The 15,105-nt window shown below is 33.1% G+C and overlaps 1 protein-coding gene across 5 annotated transcripts in view; it reads right to left on the minus strand.

Moving 5' to 3' along the window:
• Window positions 1–15,105, minus strand: part of LOC124948942 (rap1 GTPase-activating protein 1) — a 112,599-nt gene that overhangs the window by 83,772 nt on the left and 13,722 nt on the right. Inside the window, exon 1 of one of the 5 annotated variants that reach the window (XM_047493307.1) lies at window positions 5,287–5,376. The exons of the other annotated variants lie outside the window; for them this stretch is intronic. Coding sequence (XP_047349263.1) covers window positions 5,287–5,327 — 41 coding nt within the window. The 5' untranslated portion in view covers window positions 5,328–5,376. Of the gene's footprint in view, window positions 1–5,286; window positions 5,377–15,105 lie in introns of those variants that run through there. 5 annotated transcript variants of the gene reach the window in all.

The following is a 15,105-nucleotide window of genomic DNA, read 5'->3' on the forward strand; positions in this document are numbered from 1 at the left end:
GATGACACGACCGTTTCTTTCTTTTTCAACTTTTCATGAATCTTCTTTTCTTTCTTCTTCCTCCTCTCTTTCTTTCTCTCTCTCTCTCTCTCTCTCTCTCTCTCTCTGTCTCTCTTTCTCTTTCTCTATTTTTCTCTCTTTGTTTCTATCTCTGTCTTAACTCTCTCGATTGATGATGCAAGATATCCGACGATGACCCGATGCTTACCATTTCTGTATGACCTTGATCGATGCTTTAACAGGCAAGCAAATCGCAAATTCTCTCGTCGACAACAGGAGACAAACTAAAAAGGCAAACGTACGTAGGTGCACGCAATACTCCTTTCCCATTTGTTTTATTTTTTTTTAATTTTTTTCTTTTTTTCTTTTTCATTTTTCATTACGTTCTAATAATAATAATGATAATAATAATAGCAACGACATTAGTAATTACGTCGTGACTATGATGTACGATTTAAAGTGTTAAAACTTTTTTCTTTTTCTTTTTCTTCTTTAAAATGATCAATCGAGTAACTTCGATAGGCGTTAATGGAAAAGATCGATGGAATTAATTCCAACTTATCTTCTTACATTTTATAAATCACCTTCGTGATCTCATGTTGTCTCATGATATGTATACAAACTTTTTTATAAGATCTTTTTTCCGTAGCGAAGAAATTTTTCTTTTTCTTCTTGTTCTCTCTCTCTCTCTCTCTCTCTCTCTCTTATCTTATTTTTGTTTTATTTTGTAATTACGTTATCTCCCATGGATCGTAAAAAGTTTCACAAGAAATATGAACGATCGATTCGGTTACTCGTAAAAATTTGATTGGGCCGAGGTGAAATATAAAAATACAAATGACAGCTTTTATCTCGATCGTTCTAGAATATGCGTTTGAAAAAAAAAAAAAAAAAAAAAAAAAAAAGGAAAAAAAAAAGCGTGAGAATAGTCGTCAGTATGACGATTCTGCTGTATCGCACGGAATCCCTCGAAACGATATTGTAATTTGTGACTCGATTCACACTATATGAATCATTTCCCGGAATAAATAGATAAAACGATTGAGAAGCGAATCGTTCGTGAATAAGATTGAATTTTTAGAAGCTGTATATACACATATAAACACACAAACAAGACACACGCGAGCGAACGACCGTACACACACACGCGCACACACACACAGATAGATAGACATGTATATCGAAAAGAAGATTAATTAGTCTATTTAAAAATATAAAAAAATAAAAAGAAAAGAAGAAAAGAAAAATGTGCTCTTAATCATACAAAGTATTAATTACGAACGAACGCTCCATGGAGAATGGAGCTTGTTTGGCGTATGTAAATCTTCGGGACTACGATTACGTATTCTGCTTCTCTTTGAATATGAATGACATTATTATCGTTTCTCCTTGCTCTTTTATTAAGACCAAGAAACCGTTAGTCACGTATGTAAATCGGTCCGAGTACGCATGTCGAAAAGTGTTGGAAATGGATAATTACTGGACGAAGAAAAGACGAGGCTGAGACAGTACACCGATATAAGTCTATCCTTCTTTTTATGTGTCCATGACGTGGGTCGTTCTGTGTCCTTGTTACAATTTTTTTTTCCTTTCCTTTTTTGCTTTATTTCTTTCTTTCTTTCTTTCTTTCAGACTAGTAATTAAAATGTAATTTTAGTTTTTGTAAAAGGTAAATATACCTTAACTCCTTTTACGTTCCATTTGTTATCGATTAGAATGATTAAAAAAAAAAAAAAAAAAAAAAGAAAAAAAAAGAAGAAAAAAGAAAAAAGGAAAGAAAAATCGAAATGAAAGAACATAAACGATAATAAATATATTTTCTATGATAATATCGACATTAATTCGACTGCAATTCTAATCAGCGTAGTTAAATTTATTTCTAATCCTCGGAATCCTAATCAAGAAACGTACTCGTAGAACCGAAGAAGACAACAATACCTTGTTATTTATATCTCATGTAAGAAAGAGAGAGAGAGAGAGAAAGAGAGAGTTATTGGATTGTCGTCGTATATAGAAAGAAACAATAAGTGGAATTGAAAAGACGCAATTGATAACTTGAAGATGATAACAGTACATTCCCTTGTGTGAAACTAAAACGATTCAATAGACTGTGTGACCCGTCGATGGATCACATTTATATGATGGCCATGAAAATTACGTTTACATGATAATTTTGTATCAGCCGATGATATTATGAACATGTTTCATGATCATGTTTCATTTTATATAAAATATTATATATAAAATATTATATAAAATATTATGTATAATATATATAATATTTTATATAATATTTGCATTTATATAAAATTTATATTTATATAAAAAATTTATATTATATATATATATATATATATATGCATTAATGGAACGCAATATTCAATGTGTTATATTTGCGGTTTTATTTGCCTTCCTCTCGTTTCCTCTCTCTCCCTCTCTTTTACTCTCTCTCTCTCTTTCAGCTTCCTTTCGTAACTTCCTGTGGGATGACGGGCTAGACCGAGCGAATATCCGTGAGTGACACACGGTTTGGACAAACGCGTCTCACGCTACGATAATCGCAAATTATTTTAAAATACGAGAATAAAACGTGAAGGTAAGCTAGTTAAAAGTTAGCTATGTGGCTAGCTAGCTAGCTAGCACAACGAACTCTGCTACTACCTTAGAAAAATTTCACCGAGTGAAACCATCCGATTAGAGCCACGACCGCGAATAGACGACCTCTTTCTTATTCTTTTAAGTAATTCGTGTGATTTTTCCCGAACGTTATTTTAAATAAATAACAATCGAATTACGAAACGTTCTCCAATCGATTTATGAATTACGTCGATGAATACTGGAAATTAGGATCCAAACAAGATTTATGTCTCTCGTTTTTCTCCTTCATTCTCATTCATTCTTTCTTTCTTTATTTTTTAACTTTCATTAAATACTTCCTCATTGAAATTTTAATACTAATCAAATTTGTCCTCCCTTAATCGATTTATGAAAAACATTAATAAAATAATTCTATTAAATTGTAAAAAAAAAAATCTGAACGAAGTTTTTTCATTTTTTCTTCTTCTTTTTTTTTTTGTTATTATTGATGTGATCTCATCACTTTTTAATTATACAATAATTCAATTGGATCGTTTTAACCGAAATACAAATTACTTTGATGAAAATGGAAATAAAAGGATTGAAACAAAAAATTGAAAAAGAAAATATAGATACCTTTGTCTTTGGATTTGATCGATTTCATCTCCCAGCCACGGTTTAATTTAAATATTAATAATACTCGCATTGAATCTATATATGCGAATTACGTTAGTGAAAATTGAAATAAAATAATTTGATAAGAATTTGTCTTTCATCTCTCTTTTTTTCTTCTTTCTCTTCTACATTTTTTTGTTTTTATTTTCTTTTTATTGATATTTAATCTCATCGTTCTTTCTTTGACAATATTCATTACTACCTAGCAATTTCAATTTTTTCAATTATTCAATCACTATTCGCAAATTCAAATTTAGAATTCATTCGATTGCGAGTAAATTATTAATTAATAAAGTCATCGATAACAAAAATATTAGCTTATCGTAAAAATAAATGAGAGTCGTAGAAAAGAAATGAGAATAAGAAGATGAAGGGGATGAGGACGCGTTCAAAATGGTTACAAAGTGAACTCTCAGAAAGGCTCCTAGCTCTGTTTCGAATTTTATCTACGTCAAAAGGCGCCTTGGTGTCCCGAGTGTCGTTTTATGCACCGACCGGAAAAGAATATCGGTCTTGTTCTCTCGCTTTCTCGGTCGACGTTCATTAGTATTCCGAACGATGCGTTTCTAGTGGCCACCGAGAGTGATGTTGTCAGAGAACGAAAGAGAGAAAAATATATATATATATATATATATATATATATATATATATATATATAATATGTACGTATGTACGTATGTGTGTATGTATGTGTATACATATATGTACATAGAAGCACGACTCGCGAGCGAAATGGCTCGCCCAATCATAATTTTATTCCATATGCAAATGTATCGAAACGTTACCTTAAAAGCAACCTAGTGCCAAAAAAGAGAAGAAGAGAAAAGAAAAGAAAAGAAAAGAAAAGAAAAGAAAAGAAAAGAAAAGGAAAGAATAAAAAAATTAAACTCAATGTGATCGCGAGAGTGAGATAACATTTCACGCTCGTTTTCCTACTTTTCTCACAACACGCTATGCCTACCTTATTTTGATAGACCATTCTACTTCCATTTATAAGATCATTTTAATTGGAGCAGGTCGTCCTGCATTTCTAAAAGAATATGATAAATAAAAGAGGATGTTAAAGTAAGTTATTAAGTAACTACCTGTTGTATCTATATTTTATATATAAGTATATATTATCTTATAAATAATATGATCGAATGACCTCGAAAAAAAGATAAAGTAAAATAAAATAAATGAATGAACAAACGAATAACCTCGATGAAATATAGTCATAAAACCATTTCATTTGAGAAATTTACGAATCATCGAACGGTAGAATGCCAAAAGGATGCGCGTTACGCGCCGATAGAAATGAGTAAATGAAAAGCAGAGCATAAAATAGTCGAACGAGGGAACGCTACGCTTCGTGTCGATCAGAGAAAAGGAGAAGGAGGAGGAGAAAGGGGAAGCAAAGTAGAACGTCCCTCTTTTCGAGTCGCAACTCATCGCTAACTCGCGGTTAGTTCGCTTTAGCATCGCTCTCTTGTTATTCTTAATAAATCAAATTCCACTCTACTATATCGGAGGGAGCATCGATTAAAACGTATTACACGCTTATTCCATCGAAAGAGAGAGAGAGAGAGAGAGAGAGAGAGAGAGAGAGAGAGAGAGAGAAAGAGAAAGAGAGCAATGGACCGAACGAGACCGCGTACGGCAGCGTCTACTTGTAATAACGTTGACACGATAATCACGATCCTTTATATCTCTTGATTTAAACGACGAATTCTTTAATGAATCGTAACGAACATGATGTTTATTCTCTTTCGTCAAGGATGATTTAATTCGGAATCTCTTTGGGATGGTTTATTTCGAAATTAAAAAAAAGAACGAAAAAAAAAAAAACCCCCCGTAAAAGAAATGCAAACGAGAAAAAAACAAGAAAGAAAGAACGCAAATCCTGACGAAAAAAAAAAAAAGAGAAAACATTGTTATGTTTTCCGAAAAAAAATGAAGGAAAAAAAAAAGAAACAACGAGAAGGAATTACAAAAAAAAAAAAAAAAGTATACGAAGTTAATTTCTCATATAGGATTATCTATAAAATAACTCACCCCGTATCACCGATGTAATCCAACATACGTATCTTCAGCATCTCGTACAAATATCGGTACTATATCCAAGTGTGCGTTCGTGTGCGCTAGCTATGCACGAGTAGTATTTTGATATCACGTATGTGATCCCACCAGAGAGAGAGAGAGAGAGAGAGAGAGAGAGAGAGATAAAAAGAAAGAAAGAAAGAAAGAGAGAAAGAGAAAAAGAAAAAGAAAGAGAAAGAGATAGAGATAGAGATAGAGATAGAGGGACAGAGAGAGAGAGAGAGAGAGAGAGAGAGAGAGAGAGAGAGAGAGAGAGAGAGAGAGAGAAAGAGAGAGCGAGAACGAGAGCAAGGATCGATCTTAATCTCGAATTCGATAGAACTCGAGAGGTCTTTTCACGAAGGTCTCTTTCTATAACACCAACTCCGAGTCCGAGTCTAATACTCGAGAAATCAAACGGTACAACGTCCCCGATGCGATGCGCGCGCGAATCGAGTCCAGGAATCGAAAAGGTGCGCGGGCATGTAACGTGACTCACGTTCGTGATAGTAGGCCCAGTCTTAGGTTTCCACTAGGTGGTTCACAATCTGCCCGATTACGTTATCGAGAACGGCCCGTCTTTTTCACCGTTTCTCCCTTATCTACGCGACGAGAGCTTCGACTTATTACTTTTCCTTGATTCAAGACTTGAGCAGAGGAGGTGGAGGTAGAGGAGGTGGAGGTGGAGGTATAGGTGGTGGTGGTAGTGGTGGTGGTGATGGTGGTGGAGGTGAAGGAGGTGGTGGTGATGGAGGTAGACGGTAGGCGGATCAGCCGGCATTTCGCGGCTTCCTTTTCAAGTTCGACGGCCTCTCCTACCTATTCCTCACTCTCTTTCTCTCTATGCAATCTTACTATGCAATCTTACTACTACTACGCATTCGTCTTAGAAATTTCGAACTTTTGATTTAAGAAAATAACGTTATCCCCTTCTTCATTCTCAATTTGCCATGTTTCTCTCTATCCATATCTCTCTCTCTCTCTCTCTCTCTCTCTCTCTCTCTTTCTTTCTCTTTCTTTAGCTCTCTCTCTGTGTTTCTTTTCGTGCAATTTAACACGATACACAGTAATCGAGTAAGTTATCTACAAATTTGTACTTCCAGATTGAAGAGAAATATATCCAATTATCGTTCGCCTCGTTACTCCGACAGATAGAGATAGAGAGATAAGGGGATAGAGAGAGAGAGAGAGAGAGAGAGAGAAAGAGAGATGATACCACGATTTCCTTTCTCTATCTTTTCTTTCTTTTTCTTTTTTTTTTTTTTTTTTTTTTATCTATTCACCACTAAAGTCCACGATCTGGGGGGTAAGTTCATCGGTCGAGAACGCGTCGCGGCTCATTACGTCTTTCGTCGAATCGCGTCTCTCGATTAGTAACCGGCCATCCAGCCTGAGATACATCGGTATACCGTTATCGTTTGCGATCGATTAACTCCCCTGATGCACTTCTTCATTGGTAGCGTATAGCGGACGATCGTGTCGGCAAACGATCGCGGAAGAAGGAGCTTTTTCGCGGGGCTCCTATCGCTCGTTTACTCGATCACGAGATCCACATGGGAAATCTGGCGCATCGTCTTAGTTGTACTCTCTCTCTCTCTCTCTCTCTATCTATCTATCTATCTATCTATCTCTATCTATCTCTATCTATCTCTATCTCTATCTCTCTCTTTCTTTCTTTCTTGGTTGCCCGTATAACTTCTTTCTTTTTCTTCTAAAGAGTCTCCTTATCGAAAGAGTCTAAACGAGTTCTCCTTTCTCAATGAAGAGTCGATGTCGAGTGTTAGTAGACAATTTTTGCCTTTCATCGATTTCCCTTGTCGTCACTCGAATGACTCGACTTCTTTCTCTCTCTATCTCCATCTCTCTCTCTATCTCTTTTTCTCTCCCATTTATTTAATCAACTTTTTCTATCTCTCTTTCTCTTTCTTTTTTATCGATCACGATTCACGTGTGTATCTTTCCAGAAGATCGAGACTGACCAACTCGAAACACTTCCGCGTTGATCGTACAGTTAACTGTCACTGTTAATCGTTAATCGTTACTACTAACGATAAAATATGCCATTGAAATGACTATAAGAAAGAGAGAGAGAGAGAGAGAGAGAGAGAAAATAGAGAAAAAAGAAATAAAGAAAGAAAGAAAAAGAAAAATAATGCTATCTGTTTACACCGAAGCCTTGAGAAATATCGTGTTCCTGTTCATTTATTTTACCGATACCTCGTAAAGATTTATTTCGCCGTAATCTCACATATCAGCTTTCCTCTTTTTCCAAGTGAATTTGTAAAAGAGTTAAGCTGACGATCGATCGAAAGCGAGCTCGATCGATTGCGAGCAACCGAGAAAGATAGACCGCGACGTGACAACGCATCCAAGTGGCGGAGGACTGTTTTAGTGCTTGCTTGCTCGATGCATCGCCACTGCCACTCGGTTCCACCACTCTTTTTCTTTCTCTCTCTTTCTCCACGGATCCTCCTTGTCCTCCTCTTTCTCTTTCTCCTCCTCCTCCTCCTCCTTCTCCTCCTCCAACTCTTCCTCCACCACCATCACCACCTCCACCTCCACCTCTTCCTTCTTCACGTTCACCTCCTACGGTCGCGTCGAGAGCACGCTCGCGAGACGAGTGGAGGGGCCTCTCGTGCGTGCGTACGCGCGAAACACGAGCCCTCTACGAGCATTTTTTTTCCTTTTTTTACTCCCTCCCTCTCTCTCTCTCTCTCTCTCTCTCTTTTCCTTCGTCTCTTACTCGACCTCGTCGAATACTCCGATAATCTTTCGAGGAAAATAAAAAATCAGTTCTCCTACCCTTTTCTTGCTTTTTCTCTTTTTTCTTTCTCATTTTTTCTTATTCAATACTTATTTTTCAATTTTACGTAGAAAATATGATCGACGTGTCATTGATTAACATGTTGAAGAAATTTATGTCATATCTTAAAATATTTTTGATAAATTAAAGATACGGTGAATTTCTTTGTTATTTTTTTTTTTTTCTTTTTTTTTATATATTTAATCTTAACTGTTTTTCTTAGATAATGAATTTTAATCATCTAAATTTTACAAAAGAAAATAAAGTCTGTAAAATTGATGAAAAATTGTAAGTAATAATAATTTGTTTAATCCTTTGCTCTATATAAACTTTTGACCTGACATTTCGTTTATTTGATAAATTTAATAAAATATAGTTTTAAGGATATATATATTCTCGAAGGATGTATGTATGTATATAAGTAAATGTATATAAGTAAATATCATACTAGCAAGCTAGTGATCTTGAAATACTTTTGAAATTTGCATGTTCTTCTTTTTCAATTTTATAAAGAAAGTATAATTGATATGTCATTGATTAAAATATTGATCACCGTAAAAAATTTATGTTATATTTTAAATAAAATTTTGATAGATTAAAGATACAATGAATTTCATTGTTATATTTTCTAAGTTATAAGGAAGAACAAATAATAATAAAATTGTAATCTTTTAAATGTCACAAAGGAATCTTATAAATGATTTGATGAAGTTCGCAAAATCGACGAAAAATTATATATTATAATTTATTTAATACTTTACATTATGACATTATAATACTATTTCTTTCTAGAATATCCAACACATTTCTGATGTGTCATTTTATTTTTTTAATAAAAAAAATGAATGAAAAACAATTTTATGGAAAAGTTACTTTCAAAGTACGTTAAAGTTATGTGATTATTCCACACGTCAGTGATCTTGAGATACCTTTGATATTTGTATCGTTTTGTTTTTTTTTCTTTTTCAATTTTACATAGGGAGTATGATTGACATGTCGTTGATTAAACGATAATCTCTGAAAGAGATTTATTTTATATCTTAAATAATATTTTATCTGGATTAAAGATATGATGAATTTCTTTGTCATATTTTTTAATTTAAATCTTAGTTTATTTTCTTAGATAATGAAATTTATATCATCTGAATGTCACAAAAGAAATCTTAAAAAACGATTCAATAAAGTTTATAAAATTGGCGAAAAATTGTAGGTAATAATAATTTGTTCAATTCTTCACACTATGACGTTTAATAATATTTTTTTCTAAAACTTTTGACCTACCTCTGACATTTCAAAAAATATGAAAAAGTAACTTTCAAAGGATATGCGTACATACGTATATATTTACGCATGTACGTGAATATGAACCAAAAATTAAATTACAGTTAACCCAGAATGAACAAGAAAAATAATTAAAATACTTATAAAAATTATATTTCATAAATATAATTTTTATAAAAAAAAACAATCTAAATATTCAGAGAATTCTTAAAATTAAATATTTGAACGATTGTTTATGTGTATGTACTTACACGAGATATCAAAATAAAAAAAAAAAAAAAAATCGAATTAGAGATGATCGCAAATAAACTCGAAAAATAATTATAATACAAAGGATTAAGTTTCATATAAAAATCAAAATCTTCCCTCGATCATAGAAATATTCGGACGATCTTTGAAACATGAATAATCAAATAGTCATATGTATCTGTGTGTGTGTGTATATATACACCTATGTGATACGTCGAAATCTTAAAAAAGAAAAACAATAAAAAGAAAGGAAAAATCAAATCAAAACTAGGTAAAAATAATTATAATGCTAAAAGTTAATAATACAAATTTTTCAAAATATCTTTAAAAATTTGACTGGTATTATACGACGTTGAAAACATGCTCGCGTTATTATCGGATCGTAATTAAACTCTCTTTCGAGTACTAAAAGAAAGAAAAATATTAAAAAAGAGAAAAAAGAAAGAAAGTCGCTAACTGAATCTTGGCGATAAAGGAAGAAAGGAAGGAAGGTAAGAACAAAAAAGTAATGAAGGAAGAAAGATAGGAAGGAAGGAAGGTAAAAAGGAAGATAGGAAGGAAGGAAGGAAGGTAGGAAAAAAGAAAGGAAAAAAAAGGAAGGATAAGAAAAAGGGGGAAAAATTCAAAAGAAAAGAAAACAGAAATCTAAGAAGAAAAAGGAAAAGGAAAGAGATGAGATGAGATGTTGCTCGGTAGGAAAGAGCATGGATAGGTTTTACGGTTGAGACGTGGTTATCCAAAGGTTGGCTCGTTTCTCGAAGGAACTAGTATTATAGAGGAGGAAAATCGTCGAGGCTCGTGCCGTACGCTTCCTACGTATTTTTCTTTCTCTCTCTCTCTCTCTCTTCCTCTCTCCCTATCTTCTTCCCTCTTTCTCTCTTTTTCCCTCTCGCGAAAAGTGCAACGAGTCGAGCAACTTTACGATCTCACCACGACTTCGCTTCGTTACCTCAGCGTTCGTTGAAAGAGAGCCACAAAATGGCTCTCTTTTTTCTCTCTCTCTCTCTCTCTCTCTCTCTCTTCTTCTCTCTTTCTCTTTCTTTCTCTCTTTCTATCTCTGTCTCTTTTTCTCTCGGTATTCCTCATTTTCACGGAGAATTCGAACGAAACAAGACAATCCGAGTTTTACTTCCGTCCAAGAGTTGCTTCTTTTTTTCTTTTTATTTCTTTTATAAAAGAAAAGAAAAAAAACAAACAAACAATCCAAAAAAAGCCGAGAAAAATTTATTCCTCCTTTCGTTAATCTTTCATTCAAAAAGAGAATATCTTCTTCTCTTATTTTCTTTCTTTTTTTCTTTCTTTCTTTTTCTTTCTTTTTTTTTTTTTTTGTATTCTTTGTTAAGAACCAACTTTTAAATACATTACTATACCTTCGATAATACGTCACGTGTATTTTTTCTTCTCTATTAATAATTACTTCAGTTAAAACAACATAGGTGATACATACGATCATGAATTTTTGGAGATAAGTAATCGAGTATAAAATATAGAGTATCGATAACTCGAGAATGCACTTATCCAAGAAAGCTTGTGGCTTTAAGAATAAAGGGAGCTTTACTCCGCCCTATCCGTGAGTATGTATTATCTTTTTGGATTTTCCCTCGTGTTGTCCCACTCCAATGAGAGCCTTCTTCTTCTTCTTTTCATATCTCTCGTTGAATATAAAAAGGTCATTGTACTATTAGTCAATAAACTTATATTCTTATAATGCAATAAGATAATAAAATAAACGAAAGAAAACGAAATAAGAAAATTAACGAAGAAATATGATACCTGTTATTATATGTTACGTATTCACACTTGTATATATAAAAAACCAACCGATATTATTTTACTATTTAAAATGAAAATACTCATACAGTTATAGAATCAACTACGGTCAGCAATTTCATCTAGAATTTTAAAATGTAAATTTATCTCAAAGTATGTTAACCATGAAGAGTAGGGATTCTTGCGTGCAAGTATGAAACCTATGAAAAAATAAATTCACTCGTTCGAGAAACATATGTTGGCTACCTATTCCATTTTTCTCCTTTTTCTTCTTCTTTTTTCTTTAATTTTCTTTTTCGTTTTCTCCTTCTTCTTATTATTTCTTTAATTTTCTTATATATATATATATATATATATATATATATATATATATATATATATATGTATATTTTTTTTTGTCTTTTGTGTTCGGTACAGTCGACATAAACGGAGATACGAATATTTGTTTGCTGTAGGCTCCCTCGGGAAGCCACAAGAAGATAAGCTCTTCAGGAAGTTACATATGTATGTATCAAGTACCTACAGACCGTTCTTTCTTTTCGGTTAGCTAACAAATGGTTAGTGCGGTTAATGTAAATAATGATTATTATTCTTTTTAATCGTCCCGAAATATATCTTATCTTCTCTTTTTTTTTCAATCATTATCTTTCATCAACGTATATATATATACATATATATATATAAATCTGTTTCAAATTTCATGTAAGCCGAATGATACATTTCTTCTTTTTTTTCAAAGTGTATTAGTTAATTTTATTAATGTTATATGTTAATTCGTTAATCAATGTTACGTCGTGTAACTTTGAGAAATCATGTAGTTGTATATGCACATAAATATATAAATTATTATACATATAAATATATTTAATATAAATTCTTTGAAAAGTGCAAATATTATAAACATATAATATATATAAATATATCATTTTTATACATTTTAAATTATATATCAAATGTATTTATATATATATATATATACAAATTATATTTAATATAATATAATAATATTAGTATAAATAATACCACAATTTTTTTTTCTTCTTTATATTATATCATTTTCGTATAAAAATTGGGCTATAAACAAAGTAGAGAGGTATAAAAAAATATTATTAAAAAAAAAAAAACAAGCAGGAACGTTCCAGTCACTATAATAATTCAACTGTCCTTTATATTCTTATTTTTGTCTTTGTAGAAAGAAAAGCAAAATAAAATCTCTCTCTCTCTCTCTCTCTCTCTCTCTCTCTCTCTCTCTCTTTCTCCTTCTCTCTCTTTCTTTCTTTCTACGTACGACGAGGAAGAATTTACATTACTATAAATGTTATGGTAAAGCGCGGAACGATTATTTCCCCTTCACGCATAGCATCTTCGACGGAAATCTTATCGTAAACGCCAGCGAGTCGTTAAAAATTTTATTGTCGCCCGCCCGTGCAAATCCAACAACAACGCTTGGACGAATGAGTCTCTGAGCAGAGCCTCGTTAAATTTTTCTAACTACAACGTCGTTGTCGTCGTTGTTGTTGGTCCGTCGATGAAAATAATGGCAATAAACTTTTCAAACTTGTCGACGCAACCCTTTATTTTTTTCTCTCTCTCTCTCTCTCTTCTTTTTCTTTTTTTTCCATTTTTTTTTCTTTTCTTTTCTTAAAATTCTATCTTACTGTATAATTAGTTTTACCTTGAGTAAGATGTACTAACGTAATTACATCGTTAAAGAATAGTATGTTTCTATTATGAAAAGTACAAAATATTAACTATCGTTCAAAGAAACATTTGTATCAATAAGCTTTAATTAATGATTAAAATTAATTTTCTAAAAGAAAAAAAGGAATCGAGAACGCCGATGAAAATACTTACAGGATAATTATCAGTTTTCTTTATCCGGCAAAGGAAAGAAGGGGAGGGAGGGGGACGAAAGGAAGAACAAAATAAAAAAAGAAAGAAAAGAAAAAAAAAGGAAGGAATGGATCAAATGGAAAGTTTCGTAGTGGACGACAGTCTTCTTCCCTCCTACTCCAGAAGGGACTCCACAGGGGATATTAAAAAAGGGAGGAAGCCTTAAATATTCGAGCAACCCTTCTCTGAAGTAGAATCTTTCACCCTCCCTCTAGACGGGCCAAGTTTCTTCGACCGTATCGGTCGGCTAACTCACTCACTCACTCACTCACTCACTTACTCTCTTTCTCTCTCTCTCTCTCTCTCTCTCTCTCTCTCTCTCTGTCTTTCTCTGTGAAGTAGGCCGCTATCTTGATCGAAAGATCGTCGAGGAAAAAAAAATAGTAGAAAGAAATGGTCTTACAAACGACCCCCATGCTTTTTCTATGAGGGTACTTTGCAGAGGCCGACGATCGTATCTCCTTTCGATTACGCATCTCGTTTCGATCTTTGTCACACCATCGAATACCTATACTTTCTTTCTTTTCTCTTCTTACTTTTTCTTTTCTTTTTTTAAAGATATATATATATATATATATATATATATATATATATATATATATATATATATATACTTCCTTCTAACAAACGTTTAACACCTACCGACTAATTGTACTTGTGATAGTCTGAATGAAATAACAGATGTTCCGAGCAAGCACGGGATCACACGCTCTTCGATCTAACAGTAAGATAAAGATCGACACGTGCGAATTAAATCTTGATCTGCGAATACTTGTGAAACATTGAATCTGATTACTGAACGTGGAATAAAATGGATTTTGTCCATTAGTCTTTGTCCTTTTTTAAATGATCGATGATTGAAAAACGGAATCAAATAATCTGACTAATTTCTCTTTAGGAATTATCTATTATCGACATGATCATAATAATCTTCCAATTTTACTTCTTTTACAAAATTCCTAACAGAGGATGATACGGTAAATCTTCTCGTTAAAATTAAAAATCTTGTTAATTAAAAGAATAACTTGTAAAACAAAATCCAAATCTCTCGTTTGAATTAGGATGAAAAAAGTGTAACGAAAGGAAAGAATAGGAAAGGAAAAGGAAAAAAAGGAAAAAAAAAGAAAAAGAGAAGAAAAAGCTTTCATTGGAAAAATATCGAATGTTTCATGGTAATAGTAGTAACCCCTTTTCGAATGGAATCCTTTCGAAAGATTCAATTAACTAACTTCGAGGGGGAGGTTCAAAGGTGGTGGAAGTTTACGTTCCAGGGGTTGAAAGGATACACGTATGAATGAGAGAAAAGGGATGCGTTTAAAGCAAAGAGAGAGAGAGAGAGAGAGAGAGAGAGAGAGAGAGAGAGAGAAAGAATAGTCAATCACGAAAACGTTCGTTCATTTTTTCCACTCGTTTCTCCATTGTAAGGATGAGGATAAATGCTGCTAGTGGTGATGGTGATGTTTGTAAGAGGGGGCTAGTTGTACAAAAAGAGAAGAAGGAGGGGAGGAGAAGGGTAGTAGTAAATTTAGCAGAATTATCTTCGATGGCACCCCGTCGTCGAGCGATCATTAATCCTTGTCCGAGAGTTATCCAGAAATTCCTTTCGAGCGAGCAAATGTCGTGGACGTTAGAACCTTTATCAATTTTATCGTGGAAAACTTTCGCGTAGCTTGCGAACTAAAACAAGTTTAAACGTGGTAAACATTCGATGAGTTTCGTGCCAGCGTAAACATTTTATCGTTCTTACGTATAGAAAAGGAATAGCTTTGTATTCGAAAAATCAAATTTACGAGCTCTAT

This window comes from Vespa velutina, chromosome 4 (genome assembly GCF_912470025.1).
Source record: "Vespa velutina chromosome 4, iVesVel2.1, whole genome shotgun sequence".
In the NCBI taxonomy this organism is placed as follows: domain Eukaryota; kingdom Metazoa; phylum Arthropoda; class Insecta; order Hymenoptera; family Vespidae; genus Vespa; species Vespa velutina.